This window comes from Macaca thibetana, chromosome 8 (assembly GCF_024542745.1).
Source record: "Macaca thibetana thibetana isolate TM-01 chromosome 8, ASM2454274v1, whole genome shotgun sequence".
Taxonomy (NCBI): Eukaryota; Metazoa; Chordata; class Mammalia; order Primates; family Cercopithecidae; genus Macaca; species Macaca thibetana.
Window position 1 is genome coordinate 815,868 of NC_065585.1, and position 20,611 is coordinate 836,478.

At 55.2% G+C, this 20,611-nt stretch overlaps 3 protein-coding genes across 5 annotated transcripts in view; 1 reads left to right on the plus strand and 2 right to left on the minus strand.

Moving 5' to 3' along the window:
- Positions 1-2,332, minus strand: part of ADCK5 (aarF domain containing kinase 5) — a 77,705-nt gene extending 75,373 nt beyond the window's left edge. Inside the window, exon 1 of the mRNA XM_050800897.1 lies at positions 2,328-2,332. The gene's annotated coding sequence lies outside the window, so the exon portion shown is untranslated. The remainder of the gene's footprint in view (positions 1-2,327) is intronic.
- Positions 28-1,675, plus strand: LOC126961608 (uncharacterized). The gene is given in 5 exon segments (XM_050802142.1): positions 28-151; positions 315-415; positions 727-900; positions 903-1,289; positions 1,292-1,675. Coding segments are annotated over 5 exon segments (825 nt in total). The 3' UTR covers positions 1,331-1,675.
- Positions 1,530-20,611, minus strand: part of HSF1 (heat shock transcription factor 1) — a 27,118-nt gene continuing 8,036 nt past the window's right edge. Inside the window, exons 2-14 of one of the 3 annotated variants that reach the window (XM_050800906.1) lie at positions 6,920-7,028; positions 6,354-6,490; positions 6,049-6,173; positions 4,847-4,922; positions 4,714-4,775; positions 4,504-4,600; positions 4,270-4,406; positions 3,862-4,143; positions 3,393-3,476; positions 2,501-2,606; positions 2,356-2,421; positions 2,213-2,282; positions 1,530-2,143 (exon numbers count right to left, since the gene is read on the minus strand). In XM_050800906.1, coding sequence (XP_050656863.1) covers positions 1,938-2,143; positions 2,213-2,282; positions 2,356-2,421; positions 2,501-2,606; positions 3,393-3,476; positions 3,862-4,143; positions 4,270-4,406; positions 4,504-4,600; positions 4,714-4,775; positions 4,847-4,922; positions 6,049-6,173; positions 6,354-6,490; positions 6,920-7,028 — 1,557 coding nt within the window. In that variant the 3' untranslated portion in view covers positions 1,530-1,937. Of the gene's footprint in view, positions 2,144-2,212; positions 2,422-2,500; positions 2,607-3,392; positions 3,477-3,861; positions 4,144-4,269; positions 4,407-4,503; positions 4,601-4,713; positions 4,776-4,846; positions 4,923-6,048; positions 6,174-6,353; positions 6,491-6,919; positions 7,029-20,611 lie in introns of all 3 variants that reach the window. The other 2 variants (XM_050800905.1, XM_050800907.1) reach the window with 2 other exon arrangements.

A 20,611-nucleotide genomic window follows, 5' to 3' on the forward strand; every position in this document is an offset into this window, starting at 1 on the left:
CAGCCTGCCAGGGGCCTGGTGGGAGGTATGGCCACACCCACAAGGGTGATTGCCAGAGCCATGTGGACAGCTGTTCCAGGGGCCAGGAGGCCTGACGTCCCCGGACCTGCTGGGGAGAGGCAGCTCCACTGCAACAGGGTGGGCATGGCCGGTAGGGGGAGTGCAAGGCCAGGCAGACACCCCCATTCCCCACACTCCCCTACCTAGAAAAGCTCAGCTCAGGCATCCTCTCCTGGCGCCACCCCTGCTGGGTGTGAGGGAATCAGCACTCTGGCTTGGTGCAGGATGAGCCTGCTTGCACCCACTGTGCCCAGCCTCAGCTCGGGAAGAGGTCGCCCTGTGTTTGTTGGAAGTGGGCTCCAGCCAGGGTGGCCCAGGGACGGGCAGTCCACAGGGCCTTTCTGGTGTGGGTCTGGTGAGCCGAGGGGCTACAGGACTCAATGGCTATGTCCATGGCTATTTGCCTTGGGGCAGGGCTCAGTTTGGCAGCCTCTCTCCTTCACTTGGAATCTGGTGTGCAGGTGGCTCTCAGCTGCCCTCCACGAGGTTGGGGCACCCTTGATCCCTAGGCCTGCCTTGCCCTCTGCTCTTCTGGCACCAGGCTGGGCAGTGCAGACAGTGCAGCCCCACAGCCTTCAGGACACCTTGTTTCCAGGCCCTACAATCCACCAAGCTGGACAGATGGGGCACCCCTTGGTCACAGTGGGAGGTCAGGGGTAACCCCAGGGCCCTGCTGCTGCCTTACCTTGCTGGGGTGACTGCTTGATTAAAGATCCCAAGACTGGACCAGGCCCTGGTGCCCCCAGACCTGCAGCTATGGCCCAACAAGGCAGGTGTTTGAGAAGGCCCTGCACAGGGTCCCAGGACTGCACTGGGGGCCTCATCAGCAACCTGCTGGACTGTGGTGGTGTAGGGGGAGAGCGGGCTACCTTGGTGGTACCCTTCCTCTACCCCAGTGGGGGCTGGTGGGCCCTGAGGTGGAGGCATTTCCTTGGGCCCTGCTGAGGATGGTGGTAGTGGGTGAGCTCCTGGTAGGGGGACAGGTGTGGGTTCGATTCCTCCATCCCACATAGGCTCCTGTGCCTGTCCCCACCTGTTGGCCAATGGAGCTCAAGAACAAGCTGTTGCTGCCAGATAAAGAAGCAAAGCCTGCTCCACTGCCCACCCCAGGCCCCCTTCCCTTCCTCCACCAGGCTGACTGGAAAACTCTGAAGCTATGGGACAGGCTTCTGTTGCCTGTGCCTACATATGGCAGGAAGACAGTGTGCCTGCCCTGCATCCCCTGTCCCTGAGTGCAAACACCTTGGGAATGGGGTTCCTGGTGGTCTGACAACGAGAGACCTGCAGGGCCAGGGTGCCCACCCCGGTCTCTGGTCCTGCGGAGTTGGGCAGGCATGGGGCTAGCTGCAAGCGTCCGCCTTCCCCCAGGAGGCCACTGCAGCCCAGCCCTTCTGTGCCCTGGGCTCCTCCTCACTGCACCCCCATCCACCGTACTACCCTGGGACAGAGGAAACACATGGGAGGCCACCGCATAGAGCCTGTCTGTTTATAGATCTCTGCCTGTCTTGTCCGTCCGTCCGTCCATCCACCTGTGTGTATATATCTGTATATCTCTATGGAACAGGGAATGGGACAGTTGTGTAAAAATCCAAAATACAATTCTGATTATGAACAACCTGCAGGGTCAGTCCAGGTGTGGCTACGAAGCCCCAACCAAACCACAGGACACGGGGTTGGGGGAAGGCAGACTGGCAGGCCGGGGTGACCCTCCTGACCAGAGGTGCTGCCCAGACCTGAGCCCCTGTTTGTCCTACTGGCGCTGTGGTGGCCAACCCACCAGTGCCCAGGACCTCGAGGCTGCCTCTCCTCCCCAAGGCCAGCCCTGCACTGGGGGTGGGGGTGCGCAGGCCACGGCTGGCCCAGCTCCTCCGGGGCATCTAGGAGACAGTGGGGTCCTTGGCTTTGGGAGGCTCTGAGCCTGTCAGCAGGGAGATGGTGGGGTCCTCTGCGAAGCCGTCCCCTTCGGAGAAGTAGGAGCCCTCCCCCAGCTCAAACAGCACCGGCAAGTCGCTGCTCCCGGTGTCCACGGAGCCGGGGTCGAGCAGGAACAGTGGCTGTGCTGTGTAGTGCACCAGCTGCTTCCCTGCGGGGGGGGGGTGTCAAGGCGGTGGGGGGTCAGGGGCAGAGAGGGGGCTGGTGGGACTTGGCTCACCTGAATCCGGGCTGCTGTTCTCCGCCTCGGGAGGCCTGGAGGGCTCCTGGGGAGACAGGAGCTCTTGGATCTGTGGGGTGGAGATGGTATCGTGAGCGCTCCTGCTGGTCTTGTTCCCCCTCACCCCCCGCCCGCCTACGCACACTAGCCAGGCTGCTGTCAAGGTCAGGCAGGCTCATGTCGGGCACGGTCACCGAGGGGCTGAACAGCTGCGGAGGAGGGAGGGAAGTCAGAACAGCACCTGGGGGCGGGGCGGGGCGGGGCGGGGCGGGACAGGATGCGACTCACGTCCAGCAGGGCGCTGGTGTCCACGCTGAAGCCGTGGCTGCTCAGCATGGTCTGCAGGTTGTCCAGGTTGGAGTCCATAGCATCCAAGTGATCACTGAGCTCATTCCTGGCCCGGGATGAGGGGGTAGCTGAACCAGTGCCCCAGGCCCCACACCCCGATGCGCTCCTGTGGGAGAAGGGCTCCCCTTGACTGTATCCCCCAGGCCGCACCCCCGTGTATGCCTGCACAGGCTGGAGGGGGCAGTGCATTCGAGGACTGCCTGGAAGGTGGTGGAGGCTCTGTGCCCTCGGGTGCGGCTGGGCCCATGCTGGGCATCCCTTCGCCATGAGGCCTGGAGGCCTTGGTGGCAGAGGACCCAGGAGACAAGGGGCGTATTCAGCTCTAGCACGAGGATCAGGGATTTCAGTTTTCAGGGTTGGTGAGGTTTCCTGTTACACTGGGAAAATGGCTGGGGCTGTGCTCAGTGTGTGGGTGGCTCAGTCCCTGCCCTGGTGCTGCTGTGGGAATGAGACCCACAGTCTGGTGGCTGTGACCAAGAAAGCACTAGGCCATGGGGCACACCTGGGCCATGGGACAGGCAGCCAGGCTGGGTACCAGAGGTGCCCTGGAGACCCCACCTGGCAGGAAGTGCAGTCAGCACCACAGTTTGGATCCTGCCAGCACCAGAGGCCGTGCCAGGCCAGGGAGACCTGTCCCTGTCACAGGCAATGACCACAGGCCCATGGCCAGGGGAGCCATGATGACATTGAGCCCCAGCCACAGAGGAGCTTAGGACGATGCCGCCCAGACCCGATGCTCATGCCCCGTCAGGCTGGGTCTGGTCCACAGCTGTGTGGGAGGGCCCGAGCTCTGGCAGGGCCCTCCTCCCACCCCAGTGGGGTCAGCGCTAACCCTGGCTGGACTCGGCCATGCGGAGAGGAAGAGGGGCAGGGAAAGAGGCGGGCGACCCCAGACATCTGTGGAGTGCGAGCCAAACTGCAAGATACAAAAACAAGAGCCCCCATTGCAGGCAGGGGCTGGGCAAGCCTGGGGGTGTGGAGGCCAGGCCCTGCTCACCATCTCCTGCCATCTGTCTGGGCAGCACGACCTGCCAGGACCTGTGGCCTGTGGCGAGAGGGTGGCAGCAGCAGGAGGGGTGGCTGAGAGCAGGGCCCAGCAGCCTGCCCGGACACGCCCTTGGCTTCTGTGGCGTTTGGGATTGTGGGGTGATCTGTTTGGCACCTGTCTCCCTCCCCAGCCCAGAGCTCCGAGGTTAGGGGTAGGGTCCTGCCTTGCCAGCTGCCCTGCTCAGCCCTCTGGGACAGTCTGAGCTGAAGCCCAGGGCTGTGCCTCCAGGGGCTGTGGGTGGGGCGGCACTCACTTGTCCAGGCAGGCTACGCTGAGGCACTTTTCAGGGGTGGAGGTGGGCGGGGGTGAGGGAGGCCGGCCCTCGGTGTCCGTGTGGCCCCTGGCGTCCGTGAGGGCTGTGGCGGAGGCGGGGGTAGGTTCACTCTCCCGCAGGATGGAGTCAATGAGGGCGGTCGGGGACAAGAGGGTGTCCACGGAAGATGGGCGCCCGGGACTCGCCTCCTCTACCCGGGGGCTCTGAGGCGGGCTGGGGGGCTCCTCCTTGACACGCACCAGGGGGCTGCTAGACAGGGGCCTGGACACGAGGGGGGCCACGTTAGCTGGTGTCTTGGCCAGCCCCACCTTATCCCCAACTCTGCCCTGGGCCCACAGGGGCTCGCCTCGTTGGGGGACAGGATGGCTGGGGTGATGCGGCCCCCACCTCTCGTCTATGCTCCCGCCGGGGGAGGCCACGGGGCTGGCAGGAGCCAGCTCGGTGATGTCGGAGATGATGGGTCCGGAGTTGGCCACAGAATCGGGGGCATAGAGGCTGGAGCTACTGTAGGCCGGGGAGGGGGCCTGCAATCAAAGACAGGAGGCTCGTGCAGCGCCGGCCAGGGCAACACACCCCACTGCGCCCACAGGCCTGGACGGGTGCCCTGCCTCCAGCACTCACCGAGTAGGGGCCCGAGCCGTGGACGTGCTCCAGGGAGAACTGCCGGCCGTACTTGGGCATGGAATGTGCTGAGCCACTGTCGTTCAGCATCAGGGGGCTGTGGGGAAGGGTGCAAGTCAGCTGCCACCCCCCACCTCGGGGCACAGCTGACAGAGGAGGAGGACGGCCCTGGTCCCTGGGTGGCGGATGCAGGCGTCCCCAAAACCTCACATCTTTCTCTTCACCCCCAGGATCCGGTTTGACTGCACCAGTGAGATCAGGAACTGAATGAGCTGTGGGGAGAGAGGACACAGTCACCCCGGCCCTTGTGGGGCCCCCGCCGGCCCTCTGGCCCTGCCCCCACCTTGTTGACGACTTTCTGTTGCTGGGCATGCTTCTGCCGAAGGCTGGCCACCTCCCGCCACAGAGCCTCATTCTCACTGCAACAGACCAGGCTGGGTCAGTGGGGCCCGATCCCAGGAGCCCCAGGGCTGAGGGAGCCCCACAGACCCTCCCCGTCCACCAGGCAGGAGCAGGGCTAAGTATGACCATGTCTGGCCTGGCCCACCCCAGGATGAGAACTGCTGTGTGGAGGGCTGGGGGCCAGGGCCAGGGCTTGCTGGTCCCACTGCCCCCTCCCTGACAGGAACACCTGGTGTCAGGTAGGGTGTTGGAGACGGGAGCACCAGGATCCAGGTGCACCCAGATCCTGGCATCCATCCTGGCCAACACCTGGAGGGCTGCCTTGGACACAGGCTAGGAGCAGACCCTTGAGCCGCCCTTCTGAGGCCTGAGAAGCCAGGTTGAGGGAGGACGTTCTTCAGGTGCGACACCGGCTGTCCCGGGTCCCGCAGGTGCTCAGGGCCAGGCCTGGAAGTGGCTCAGAGGTGGCCCCACGGGGTGGGGGAGAGCTGTGCCCAGCCAGTTGAGCAGGGCCGTAAGCGCGCTCCTGCTGCTCTGGGAGGCTGAGCCCCGCCAAGCCTGTGAGTCTTCTTGGGGCCAACTGGGGTTGGGGTTCCCGCATGCCTGGAGCCCCAAAGTGGATGCGAGACCTGAGCCAGCCTTCCGAGGTGGGCTTGCCTCAGTTTCTCAGGTGCCACCATGTGTCAGGCCCCTGCTAAGGTTTCCCCAGAGCCGCAGGGTCCTGGTGAGGAGGGGCTGGGGGGCTAGCTCCATAGGCCCAGGCACATGTGGGGCAGAGGTTCCAGGAAGGGCCTGAGATGCGTCTGACCCCAGGCCCGAGGCGGGTGGGATGGGTCTGCTGTGCAGGGCTTGTCCTCAAAAGTAGGCTGGTAGGTCCCGCCAAGCTCGGAGCCCAGGCAGAAGCCAACACCCCGGGAGGCCAGGATGGCCCAGAGAGCGCTGGGGACGTGCAGAACAGGGACCCTCTGGACCCCCTTCTGCACGTGGAGAATGGCCGGTCCCAGCAGCCATGGGCGGCGGGGCTGGGGCAGAGGCCCAATAGATCTGGGTGGAGCAGGAGGTGGGGCTGAGCACCTGGAGCCCTGGACAGGGCCCTGCCCCCACAGCACCCGCTGCAGCCCACAGTGCTGGTGTGGGACCTACTGCTTCATGGCCAGGAGCTTGGAGTCCATGCACTCCTGCTTCCCCTTCATCAGCTGCACGTCCGTCAGCAGCTTGGTGACACTGTCCTGACGGATCTTTATGTCTTCACTCTTCAGGGTGGACACCTGGATCCCCGAGAGGGACAGGGGTCACTGAATCGGCCTGGGAGCTTGGCAGGCTCAGGCTCGTACACTGCAGCAGGTCCCTCAGGAAGCGGGCAGGCTGGGGTGGGAGCTCTCAGGGAGGGCCAGGCGGGGAGAGCCATGGCAGGCGAGACTGGGCGAGGGTGCGGGGCCGGCACTCACACTGGTCACTTTCCTCTTGATGTTCTCAAGGAGCTGCTCCTGGCCGCGCAGGAAGCACGGGTGCTGGAACTCCGTGTCGTCTCTCTCTGGCTTGACCAGGCCACCCTGCTCGATGTGGACCACTTTCCGGAAACCATCTGCACATAGCAGGGAAGGGGGCGGCTCTGCTTCAGGGTGGGACCAAGACCCCTCAAAGAGCGGCCACTGCCCTGGGAGGCTGCTGCGGAGCTTGGCCACGGTCAGACCCCACCCTGCCCCTCAGAGCCCACGCCTGGTGGCCGGGTGGTCTTGGTCTAAGTGAGACCCTGTGTCCCCACAGGGCTCCCCACGCCCGATACACATGGAGTACAGCTCGGGCTTCACGGTCCTTCCCTGGGGACCCCAGGTTCATACCCACGAGGACCCTCCCCCTTGGAAGAGGCAGCTGCCCCCGGCCCCCAGGCTTGCTGGGTTCCATGGCATGCCCTTAGCCAGCACAGGGGGCTCCGTCCTTCATCCACAGGGTCCTCCTGCTGGGGTCCCACCGTCTGCAGGTCCGCCTCCCGCACCTCGGAGGCGGCACTCACACATGTTGAGCTGCCGCACGAAGCTGGCCATGTTGTTGTGCTTGAAATACTTGGGCAGCACCTCCTTGGCAAACTGGCCCTGGTCGAACACATGGAAGCTGTTCCCACTCTGAAAGGGAGACACACGGTGGGTCACGCGTGGTGGCAAGAGGCAGCGCGCCCAAACCACCCTTCCCCAGGCCACCCCTTCTGGAGCGCAGGCAGTGCACGTTCCACCTGATGGGGCTGGGGCCATGGGAGGCCCAGGGGGCTGGGGGGAGGCGAGTTCGTTCCTGGGACCACCTGCCACACGGGCCTCATCTGTGCAGCGTGACCTGCATCCTCACTGTGAGGCCCAGGACTGGGCGGTGGGCAGATGCGGGGCCTTCCTCACAGCCGGGAAGCCCCTCCCCAGGGGTTCTAGAGAAGGCCACGTTTCCACTCACAAAACACCTGCCGCACTCTGGCCACGCCCACGGGACGGGGTTTAGCTTTACCCAGGGGTTCTAGAGAAGGCCACGTTTCCACTCACAAAGCACCTGCCGCACTCTGGCCACGCCCACGGGACGGGGTTTAGCTTTACCCAGGGGTTCTAGAGAAGGCCACGTTTCCACTCACAAAGCACCTGCCGCACTCTGGCCACGCCCACGGGACGGGGTTTAGCTTTACCCAGGGGTTCTAGAGAAGGCCACGTTTCCACTCACAAAGCACCTGCCGCACTCTGGCCACGCCCACGGGACGGGGTTTAGCTTTACCCAGGGGTTCTAGAGAAGGCCACGTTTCCACTCACAAAGCACCCGATGCACTCTGGCCCATGCCCACGGGATGGGTGTTTAAGCAGGACATTTCCCTTAGGAACAGCAAAGGAAATTGAGCCCTGATTTCATTACTCCAGAGGAAAACACATTTGTGTTCAGAAATCCAAATTCATTCTTGTTTTGTGACGTGAGACGAGAAACAGAGACAGTCAAACACTGCATATATTCTTCCTCTTCCATTTCTCTCCCAAGCTCAGGCCCAGAGCTATCAGGAGGAGCTGGCGAGGGAGGCATCCCTGCTGGCCATGGCCACAGTGGCTCAGAGGGGGCACTGAAGGCTTAGGGGACAGCGAGAAGCCCACACGGCAGGGAATGGGGGCCTGAAGCAGGGCCAGAGAGAGATGAGGGGTGTCTGCACAGGAAGGGGCGGCTGACCCAGTGAAGAAACGGGAAGGGCAGTGGGGCAGATTTATCCTGCCAGGGAAGGGAGCTGCAGATGCAAACAGGGAAAAAAGCCAGAAAAACCCCCGTGGTATGGCACTAGAAGTGGAGAACCGCTTTCCAATATAGAGAGACGTGAAATAAACAAGGATGTGCATGCATTAGGGAGGGAACCAATCACGGAAAGGACCCAAGGCAGCAGGAGAGAGAGGGTGAAAAACACCAAGCCAACTTTCCAGAACTCTGAAAATTAACCAAAGAATTACAGTAGCACGGGGAGCAATTATTCCAGAAAAACAGCTGAATCTTAGTAAGAACGGTGGGCTGTGTGAACTTTTTTTTTTTTTTTTCCTCTGAGACAGGGTCTTGCTCTGTTGCCCAGGCTGGAGTGCACTGGTATGAACACGGCTCACTGCAGCCTCCGCCTCCCAAGTTCAAGTGATTCTCGTGCCTCAGCCTCCCAAGTAGTTGACTACAGGCGCCACCATGCCCGGCTAATTTCTGTTTTTTTAGTACAGATGGGGTTTCACCATGTTGCCCAGGCTGGTCTTGAATTCCTGACCTCAAGTGATCCGCCCACCTCGGCCTCCTGCGGTGCTGGGATTACAGACGTGAGCCGCCATGCCCGGCCAGGCTTTGCGGCATTTTAACGTGCCCTATTCCCACTCCATCCGCAGCCCTGAAGACCAACAGCTGCAGTCCTCGTGGGAACCAGTGTCCTGGCAGCTGCTGCGGGGCGGGCCAGGGCTTGGGCTCCTCCCAGGCCCCATTCCCAGAGGCCTGGCAGCATCTGCCTAGGAGTCCACGCACAAGGCTGTCTCTGATTTGACTTGAAGCTCTCCTGAATAAAAAAGCTGTTCGCCTAGGTGTGTTTGTTGAAACATTTAGAGGCGATTTTTGAACGCTGGGGCTGCCTGAGGCAGTGCCTGGCAGCTGGGGAGAAGGAGGCGCCACTAGGGGCTCTGAAAAGCTCTGAGATATTCCAGGACATCTCGCAGCCGTGTCCACGTGTGAGCCAGCCCTGAGCTCTCGCTTCTGGCTGACCTTGAGCTCTGCGTAAGCAGGAGGGGAAGCACAGTCGGGTTGTCCACGGCCTGGCCGAGTGCTGAAGGCGTCCCCAGCACACACACAGCCCCCAAAAAGACGGAGACTCGCTGGCTCCAAGCCTCGAGAACATTTCCACCCCGTCCCGACCCACATCAGTGAACTGAACAGAGACTGCAGTGGCCATCAAAAAGAAAGAACAGGCCGGGCGCGGTGGCTCAAGCCTGTAATCCCAGCACTTTGGGAGGCCGAGACGGGCGGATCACAAGGTCAGGAGATGGAGACCATCCTGGCTAATATGGTGAAACCCTGTCTCTACTAAAAATACAAAAAAAAAAAAACTAGCCGGGCGAGGTGGTGGGCGCCTGTAGTCCCAGCTACTCGGGAGGCTGAGGCAGGAGAATGGCGTAAACCCGGGAGGCGGAGCTTGCAGTGAGCTGAGATCCGGCCACTGCACTCCAGCCTGGGCGACAAAGCGAGACTCCGTCTCAAAAAAAAAAAAAAAAAAAAAAAAAAAAAAAAGAAAGAACAGAACCTTTACAGAAGCAGTCCTGAAAAGCTACCAGGCTGATAACCACAACAAACAGCAGCAGTGACAAATCCTGGGAGGCGGGGGAGCCCGAGCTCCAGAGCTGCCACTCTCAACCTATCAGAGTTCCGGTTCTCCCGCCGGCTGTGCTGGCTCACGCCTGTGGTCCCAGCACTTTGGGAGGCCACGGCGGGTGGGTTGGTTGAGCTCAGGAGTTGGAGACCGGCCTTGGCAACATGGCAAAACCCCGTCTCTAGTAAAAATACAAAAATTAAATAGGTGTGGTGGCACACACCTGTCGTCCCAGCTACTCAGGAGGCTGAGGTAGGAGGATCCCTTGAGCTCCGGAGGTGAAGGTTGCAGTGAGCTGTGATCGAGCTACTGCGCTCCAGCCTGGGTAACAGACTCAAAAACAAACAAACAAACAAAGACTCTAGTTAAAAAAACAAAACAAAACGAGATATGCAAAGAAACAAGAAGCTAGGACCCATACACCATCCACAGGAAAAAAAAAAAAAAAAATCAATAGAAACTGTCCCCAAAGAAGCCAAAACATTGGACACTGGACTTACCAGGCAAAGATTTTAAGTCAATTATTTCAAATATGTTCAAACAACTAAAGGAAACTACATCTGAAGAACTAAAGTATGAGAATGACATCTCATCAAACACAGGGTATCAATAAAGAGATAAAAATTGCAAAGAAGGACGAAATCAAAATTATGGAACTGAAAAGTATAATAATTCAGATTAAAAGTTAACCAGAGGGGCCAGGCATGGTGGCTCACGCCTGTAATCCCAGCACTTTGAGAGTCCGAGGCAGGTGGATCACCTGAGGTCAGGAGTTGGAGACCAACCTGACCAACATCGAGAAACCCCGTCTCTACTAAAAATACAAAATTAGCCAGGCATGGTGGCTCATGCCTGTAATCGCAGCTACTCAGGAGGCCGAGGCAGGAGAATTGTTTGAACCCGGGAGGCGGAGGTTGCAGTGAGCTGAGATCGCGCCATTGCACTCCAGCTTGGGTGACAGAGCATATCTGACTAGGAGAAGGAGTCAGCAAACATGAAGATAGGTCCACTGAGATGGTTCGGTATGAGGAAAAAAAAGAAAAAAGAAGGAATAAGAAGGAGAGGAGCCGGCTGGGCGCGGTGGCTCACATCTGCAGTCTCGGCACTTTGTGAGGCCGAGGCGGGCGGATCACGAGGTCAAGACATCGAGACCATCCTGGTCAACATGGTCAAACCCCATCTCTACTAAAAATACAAAAAAAAAATTAGTTGGGCGTGGTGGCCTGTGCCTGTAGTCCCAGCTACTTGGGAGGCTGAGGCAAGAGAACTGCTTGAACCCTGGAGGCAGAGGTTGCCGTGAGCCGAGATTGAGATTGCACCACTGCACTCCAGCCTGGTGACAGAAGGAGACTCTGTTTCAAAAAAACAAAAACAAAAACAAAAATGAGCAGAGCCTCAGAGACCTGTGAGACACCACAAAAAGTGTAACACAGCTGGGTGCAGTGGCTTACACCTGTAATCCCAGCATTTTGGGAGGCTGAGCCGGGCAGATCACCTGAGGTCAGGAATTCGAGACCAGCCTGGCCAACATGGGGAAACCCCATCTCTACTAAAAATATAAAAATTAGCTGGGCGTGGTGGCCTGTGCCTGTAGTCCCAGCTACTTGGGAGGCTGAGGCAGAAGAATCGCTTGAACCCGGGAGGCAGAGGTTGCAGTGAGCCGAGATCACCCCACTGCATTCCAGCCTGGGGGACAGAGCGAGACTCTTGTCTCAAAAAAAAAAAAAGTATTAAAATGGCTGGTGTGGTGGCTCACATCTGTAATCCCAACACTTTGGGAGGCTGAGGTGGGTGGATCATTTGAGGTCAGCAGTTTGAGACCAGCCTGACCAACATGGTAAAACTCCGTCTCTACTAAAAATACAAAAAAATTAGCTGGACGTGGTGGCGGGCGCCTGTAATCCCAGCTACTCAGGAGGTTGAGGCAGGAGAATTGCTTGAACCTGGGAGGTGGAGGTTGTAGTAAGTGGAGATTGCGCCACCGCCCTCCAGCCTGGGCGACAGAGCGAGACTCCATCTCCAAACAAAAACAAAAACAAACCAAAACAAATAAAAGTATTAAAATAAAAGACCCTGCCACTCAATCTTTGTATACTGGCCGGGTGTGGGACTCAGGCCTGTAATCCGAGCACTTTGGGAGGCTAAGGCAGGAGGATCCCTTGAGCCCAGGAGTTGGAGACCAGTCTGGGCAACATCGCAAGATCCCATCTCTACAAAACATAAAAATTCAACATCCGGCAAAACTATGCTTTGAAAATGGAGAGATTTCCACTGCTGGGACAGCAATGTGAGGACCTTCGTGGAAGTACTTCCTGTGAAACAAGCAAAGCTGACTTAAACCATTTAAGGTCTCAAAACTGTCCTAAAGGCATGTTAACAGATAAACACTTATGGAGTAAAATCTACCGACGCCTGGTACGAACAGTGAGCCTGGTGGCATCTGAACCTCGGCCTCCTCTTTCCCTCTCACCCCAGCTCGCCACGATGGGCACTACACTCAGGGGAGGGGAGCAGGAAGATGGGGACCCTTCTCCCCTCAGTTCCCGAGTAAGGTTTCCCGGATCTCACGGGCTGGGCAGACCACCAGAGTTTCTCATCCTCACCGACTCCAAGCTGAAGAGACTAAGCTGCTGGAGCATGTGGCCAAGACGCCAGGGGCTCCCTCCTCCACCTTGCCCACGCCTCAGAGAGGAGCTCTGCCACAGCCACAGCAGGCTGAGGACACCCAGGTCTCTGACCACCCTCCCGGCAGCTCCCACCTGATTAAAGCATTTTCAAAACCACTTTTTTTTTTTTTTTTTGAGATGGAGTCTCTCTCTATCACCCAGGCTAGAGTGCAGCGGCACCATCTTGGCTCACTGCAACCTCCGCCTCCTGGGTTCAAGCGATTCTTCTGCCTCAGCCTCCTGAGTAGCTGGGATTACAGGCGTGTGCCACCACACCTGGCTAATTTTTATATTTTTAGTAGAGACAGGCTTTCACCAGGTTGGCCAGGCTGGTCTTGAACTCCTGACCGTAAGTGATCCACCCACCTCGGCTTCCCAAAGTGCTGGGATGACAGGCATGAGCCACTGTGCCTGGCCTTAAAAACCACACGTTTTAAATACAATTCAGGCTTTCTGGGTTAAAACTGCAGGGTAGAGCACCCATGCTGGGAAAGCCAGGCCAAGAAGATCAGAGGCTGCTGTCCTGCCCGGTGCCCAGAGCGGTGGTAGAGAATGAGCCTGGGTGGGGAGAGAGGCTGTCCATAAGGAAAGAGCTCTGAAGCTCCCCGAGGAAACTCATTTTATTTGAAAGTTCAGCCCAAGAGTGCTCTCAGAAACGACAGCTCCTCTAAAGTAAGAGAAACAAGTAAAACCACGGGCTTGTTCTCCTGCGAAGGGAAAGCTACGAAGAGCCCCGCTGCGGCCAGAACCACCCTGACTGACCTCAGAAACGACCACTGCTCAAAACCCCACAGAACACCCCTGCAAACAATAATCCAAAGAGCGAGACCCCCGTCTATACCAAAAAAACGATAAAAGAGACGAAATCATCAAGAACCCCCAATGGAAATTCTAGAGCTGAACAGTACAATAACCAAAGCAGAGCTGCTGGCCGGGTGGTAAATGCTGAATTTCACATGCAACTCCCAAGCTGCTTTTCAAAGAGGATATAGCATTTGTGTTCTCAGCAGCACGGGTGAGTTCCAGTGGCTCCGTGCCCTCCTCAGCACCTGGTGGTGGTGGCTGTTTTTTCTTTTTTTTGAGACGGAGTCTCTTGCTCTGTCTCCCAGGCTGGAGTGCAGTGGCGCAATCTCGGCTCACTGCAACTTCCGCCTCCCGGGTTCACGCCATTCTCCTGCCTCAGCTTCCGGAGTAGCTGGGACTACAGGCGCCCGTCACCACGCCCGGCTAATTTTTTTTTAATTTTTAGTAGAGACGAGGTTTCACCGTGTTAGCCAGGATGGTCTCCATCTCTTGACCTCGTGATCCGCCCGCCTCGGCCTCCCAAAGTGCTGGGATGACAGGTGTGAGCCACTGTGCCCGGCCTGTTGGCTGTTCTAGTAGCTGTCACTGAGGTTTTCGTGTGCATTTCTCTTACAAGTAATGATGCTGAGCATCTGTTCAAATGCTTATTTGCTATTTGTCTTTTTTTGATGTATCTGTTCAAATCTTTTGCCTTTTTCAATATACGTTTTTTTTTTTTTTTGAGACAGAGTCTTGCTTTGTCACCCAGGCTGGAGTGCAGTGGCGCGATCTTGACTCACTGCAATCTCTACCTCCTGGGACCAAGAGATCCTCCCCCCGCAGCCTCCCGAGTAGCTGGCACCACAGGAGCACACCACCACGCCAGGCTCACTTTTTTTGTAGAGGTGGGTCTCCCTATGTTGCCCAGGCTGGTCTCAAACTCCTGAGTGGAAGTGATCTACCCACGCTGGCCTCCCAAAGTGTTGGGATTACAGGTGTCAGCTACCATGCTCAGCCACTTGTCGTTTATTTATTTATTATTATTTGAGATGGAATCTCACTCCATCGCCCAGGCTAGAGTGCAATGGCACGACCTCGGCTCACTGCAACCTCCGCCTCCCGGGTTCAACCGATTCTCCCGCCTCAGCCTCCCAAGTAGCTGGGACTACAGGCACCTGCCACCACACCCAGCTAATTTTTGTATTTTTAGTAGAGACAAGGTTTCACCATGTTGGCCAAGCTGGTCTCAAACTCCTGACCTCAAGTGATTCACCTGCTTCAGCCTCCCCAAGTGTTGGGATTACAGGCGTGAGTCACTGTGCCTGGCCAAAAATTCTTTAAAAAATATATTCTTGGTACCAGATATATGCTTTGCAAATATAGTGTGTGATTTGCTTCTTAATTCCCTAACTGTATTTCAAAGAGTGGATGTTTTTAACTTTGATGAAGTCGACTTTATCAGTTTTTTCCTATTTGGTGATTTTGTCTCCTAACTCAAGATCAAAGGGTTTTTTTTTCTCTAGAAGTTTTGTTGTCTTAGCTCATATTTTAGTCTCCAATCCATTCTGAGTTAGTTTCGTATATGGTGTGAGGTAAAGGACAAGGCTCACCTTTTTGTTTATGGACGTCCAGTTATCCCAGCACTGTTTGCTGAACAGACGATTATTTCTCCATTGAACTAGTGGCACCTTTGTCAAGATCAGTCGGCCTTAGATGGGTGAGTCTATTTCTGAAATCTATAGTCTGCTCCATTTGTTTACATGTTTATATTTATGCTAATATTGTTCAGTCTTGATTACTGGAGCTTTATAGTGTCTTGAAATCAGATAGTGTGAATCTTCTAATTTTGTTCTCCTTTTAATAATACTAAGTCTTCTGTCCCATGACCATGGTATTTCTCTCCATTTATTTAGGTCTTCAATTTATCCCCCACCCAGCCTTTTTTTCTTTTGAGACAGAATCTTACTCTGTTGCGTGGGCTGGAGTGCAGTGGTGCGATCTCGGCTCACTGCAACCTCCACCTCCCAGGTTCAAGCAATTCTTCTGCCTCAGGCTCCTGAGTAGCTGGGACTACAGATGCCTGCCACCATGCCCAGATACTTTTTGTATTTTTAGTAAAGATGAGGTTTCACCACCTTGGCCAGGCTGGTCTCGAACTCCTGACCTTGTGATCTGCCTGCCTCGGCCTTCCAAAGTGCTGGGATTACAGGAATGAGCCACTGCACCCGGCTAATTTATCCCTATTAACTAGCCTGCCGATGGCCCCCTGTTGATCCCACTTCTGGTGTCCACACCCTTGAGCTATCTCCTCCCGCCATGTACCACGGTTGTCCTGTGTCCTGTGTGACCAAACGCAGAGGTGATGCCATTTGAGAACAAACTGGGCTCTGGCTCTCTTGGGTCATTTGCTTTTGGAGAGGCAAGCTGCCATGTTACAAACAGCTCTGTGGAGAGGCTCACTTGATAAGGAATTAAAGTCTCTTGCCAATAGCCAGGGAGAAACTGTGGCCTGTCAACAAGCATTGAGGGAAGTTGGAAGCGTATTTCATCCTCAGTTGAGCCTAGAGATGACGTCGGCCTCAGAAACCTTGAGCTGGAATCAATTCACGAGTCTTGGAAATGGATAATAATTTTTTTTTTTTTTTCTTTGAGACAGGTCTTACTTGGTCACCCAGGCTGGAAGGCAGTGGCGTGATCTCGGCTCACTGCAACTTCCGACTCCTAGGTTCAGGCAATTCTCCTATCTCAGCCTCCTGAGTAGCTGGGACTATAGGTGCGCACCACCACGCCTGGCTAATTTTTGTATTTTAGTAGAGATGGGGTTTCGCTGTGTTGGCCGGGCTGGTCTGAAATCCCCGACCTCAGGTGATTCACCTGTCTCGGCCTCTGAAAATGCTGGGATTACAGGTGTGAGCTACGACGCCCAGCCAAATATTTTCAATTTTCAATAGTTTGTTGCTAGTGTGCGGAAATACAATTTATCTTTGTATAATGACCTTGTGTCTTGTGGCCTCACTAAACGCATTTATTAGCTCTACTAACTTTCTTGTAGACTATTTGGGATTTTCTAAGTCAACGGTCATGCTGTCTATGAACAGAATCACTTTTCTTTCTTCCTTTCTAATGTCTACGTCTTTTATTTACTAGACATGCTGTGCTGATGACGACGTTGAATGGATTGTTAAACAGACGTGGCAGAGGCACACATCCCTGCCTTCTTTCAGTCTTGGAGGAGAGCATTCCGTTTTTCCCAAGTAAGGATAAAGTCAGCTGTCGAGTTTTTAGACGGTCATTAGAATGAGGAATTCCCCTTCTATTCCTCGTGTGCTGAGTTTTTATCATGAAACAGATGTTAAGTTTTGTCAAATGCTTTTCTTGCTTCTGTTGAGAAGACCACATGGTTCTTCTTCTTTTCTGTTGACATGGTGAATCATGCTGAGTTAGAACGCTGAACCAGACTTGCATCTTAAGCCTTTTATTCTGGTCATATGCCTCACATGGTTTCTGATGAGAAATTGGCAGTCATTCTTATCTTTTTCTTTTGTTCTTCTGCATGCAATTTCCTTTCCCTTCCTAGTTGCTTTTTAAAAATTATTATTATTATTTGTATTGATGGGGTCCTACTATGTTGCCCTATCTGGGACCAATCCTTCCACCTTAGCCTCTGACTAGCTGGCACCACAGGCGCCACCACTGCGTACGGCTCTTCCGGATGCTTTATTTATTTATTTATTTAGAGAGGAGTCTCGTTCTGTGGCCCAGGCTGGAGTGCAGTGGCCAGATCTCAGCTCACTGCAAGCTCTGCCTCCCAGGTTCACACCATTCTCCTGCCTCAGCCTCCCAAGTAGCTGGGACTACAGGCACCCGCCACCACGCCCTGCTAATTTTTTGTATTTTTAGTAGAGTCGGGGTTTCACCACGTTAGCCAGGATGGTCTCGGTCTCCTGACCTCGTGACCCGCCCGTCTCGGCCTCCCAAAGTGCTGGGATTACAGGCGTGAGCCACCGTGCCCAGCCTAATATTTCTTTTTTTTTTTGAGACAGGGTCTCTGTTGCCCAGGCTGCAGTGCAGGAGACTGTTGCCCTGGCTGCAGTGCAGTGGTGTGATCATGGCTCACTGCAGCCTCCACCTCCTGAGTTCAGGTGATCCTCCCGCCTCAGCCTCCTGAGTAGTTGGGACCACAGGTAGGCACTACCATGCCCGGCTAATTTTGTATTATTTATAGAGACGGGGGTCTCGCTATATTGCCCAGGCTGGTCTTGAACTCCTGGGCTCAAGCGATCTGCCCACCTCAGCCTCCCAAAGTGCTGGGATCTCGGGCAGGAGCCACTGTGCCCGGCCTTTTGGTCATATTTCTGTATTCTCTTCCCCACTATTTTCTGGAACCTCAAATACGTTAGACCACATGATATTATCTCCTTGAAGCTCGGCTAAGTTTTTGCAGTCCTTTTTCTCTCTGTACGTCACTGTGGATAGTTTCCATTGCTTTTAATTCAGGAATCTTTTCTTCGGAAGTTTCTAATGTTTTGTCAAACCACTGCGGTGAATCTGAAGAACCACCTTTTTACTTTAGAATACATGCCCTACACCAGTGTCCCCCATCGTTAACATCGTGCCTTTGTGTGGTGCATTTGTCTCAAGAACATTAGACACATTGTTAACTAGGGCCCATATTCTATTTAGATTCCTTAGGTTTTCACCCAATCCTTCCTCTGCTCCAGGACGTCATCCAAGATCCATCCAGTTGTCACATCTCCTTCAGTTCCACCGGCTCTGACAACTTCCAGACTTGCCTAGTTTTTGAGAACCTTGACAATTTTGAGGACTCGTCAAATAGTTTGCGGAATGTCTCTCAGTTTGGATTTGTTTGATGTTTTTTCATGATTAGCTGGGGTTACGTATGTTTTTGGGAGGAAGATCAAAGAGGTAGAGTGCTGTTCTCATCATCCTATCAAGTATACAACAGGCCGGGCGCGGTGGCTCACGCCTGTAATCCCAGCACTTTGGGAGGCTGAGGCGGGCGGATCACCGGGTTAGGAGATCGAGACCATCCTGGCTAACACGGTGAAACCCCGTCTCTACCAAAAATACAAAAAAATTTGCTGGACGTGGTGGCGGACGCCTGTAGTCCCAGCTACTCGGGAGGCTGAGGTGGGAGAATTGCTTGGACGCAGAAGGCAGAGGTTGCAGTGAGCTGAGACCGCGCCGCCACACTCCAGCCTGGCAACAGAGCGAGACTCCGTCTCAAAAAAATAAATAAAATAAAGAGTATACAACAGGGATACGATGTCACTGCTGATGGTGACCGTGACCCCTGGTGAGGCTGTGCTGCTGGAGGTCCCCACTGGAAAGCTGCTCCTCCGGCTTCTGTGCTCTGCTCTCTGGAAGGGGTCACCAGGTGCCGCCCAGGCTTCCGGAGTGAGGAGGTAAGCGTCACCTCCTCCAAGGGGAACTCTCTCAGTAAACAACGTGGAATTCTTCTACGTGGGAGATTAGTTCCAGTGACGTTTTGTCCAACTTGCTTCTTTTCTGTATCTTCCATTTCTCAGTCATTTTTTTTTTGAGACGGAGTCTTATTCTGTCGCCCAGGCTGGAGTGCAGTGGCACAATCTCGGCTCACTGCAAGCTCCGCCTCCTGGGTTCACACCATTCTCTTGCCTCAGCCTCCCCGGTAGCTGGGACTACAGGCACCCACCACCATGCCTGGCTAATTTTTTGTATTTTTAGTAGAGACGGGGTTTCACCGGGTTAGGCAGGATGGTCTCGAACTCCTGACCTTGTGATCCACCTGCCTCAGCCTCCCAAAGTGCTGGTATTACAGGCGTGAGCCACCGCCCCACCCTCAGTCATGTTTTTGCGTTATTTCCTTGAGCACATAGAATGTTTTTATAATTGTTTACTCTTTGTTGGCTAATCCTATCAAAACCAGTCCTACTACTGGACTATCCCCCTCCAGTGACAAGTCCATTTTCCTGCCTTGGCTTGTCTGCCAGTTATTGATTAGATTCTGGATGTGAAATTTTTTTTTTTTTTTTGAGACGGAGTCTTGCTCTGTTGCCCAGGCTGGAGTGCAGTGATGTGATCTCGGCTCACTGTAGCCTCCGCCTCCCAGGCTCGTGTGATTCTCTTGCCTCAGCCTCCCAAGTAGCTGGGACTACAGGCGCCCATCACCACATATGGCTAATTTACTGTAGTAGAGACGGGGTTTCGCCATGTTGGCCAGGCTGGTCTTGAACTCCTGACCTCAGATGATCCCCATTTCGGCCTCCCAAAGTGCCGGGATTACAGGTGTGAGCCACTTCGCCTGGCTTCTGTCTTCAAGAGTGCTGTACGTACCCCGTGCTAGCAGGCAGTGGTGTCTCCACTGCACTTGTTTCCGTGGCATTTGGAGTGGCCTTTCCTTTCCAGCTTATTCTGCGCCACTTCAAGCTGTGGTTCCTCTAAGGTCTCAGGAATGCTCTGTGTATTTAAAGTGGCTTCTACACTCCAGCTGGTGGGAACTGAAATAACCATGGCCCCGTCTGAGTCCTGTCCCCTTACACTTACTCTTCCCCTTCAAGTTGCTCTTGGTCCAGCTTCACGAGGTTTCACTTTGCACCAGCAAATCGGATCCAGCCCAAGATGCAAGCAGGCTCACGCGCAGACTGCCGGAGCTCTTTCTTTTGGGCACAACTCCTTCCTTTCTGGTACCATACCCCACAAATTCTGGCTGCCTCAGCTTCCCCAAAGTTTGGGTTTTGTTGGGTTCTCTGCTTGTGAGTCTGCAAATTGCCTCCATGCAGAAAGCCTGGACAATCTTGTGGTTTACCTCAGTCTTCACCAGTTTTCTTTTTCCTTTTCTTTTTTTTTTTGAGACAGATTCTCGCTCTGTGGCCCAGGATGGAGTGCAGTGGCGCAATCTCAGCTCACTGCAACCTCCATATCCAGGGTTCAAGTATCTCCTGCCTCAGCCTCCCGCGTAGCTGGGATTACAGGCGTGTGTCACCACATCCAACCTTTTTTTGTATTTTTAGTAGAGATGGGGTTCACCACGTTGGCCAGACCGGTCTCAAACTCCTGACTCTAAGTGATCCGCCCGCTTTGGCCTCCCAAAGTGCTGGGATGACAGGAGTCAGCCACCGCACCTGGCCCTAGTTTTCTAATGTCTGAATGTTGTTTAGTGGTTTCTTATGCCTTAAGGGTTAAATCCAAGTTGAACATGTCAGGCAACCCCTACCTTAGGGGCCATTATGAATTTCACAGGGTCTGCTGGTGAACCCATCAGAGAACCCAGTGTCTCATCTTCCTGCCTCAGTGGAACAAGGTTCCTCCTCTGCTGACCACAGGCACCTCCTTTCCTTGGACAGCCTCCCCTCCACCTGCCAGGTCATAACTGGGTGTCACGAAAACCTGCCACAGGAAATGGGAGGCCCCTGGCTAC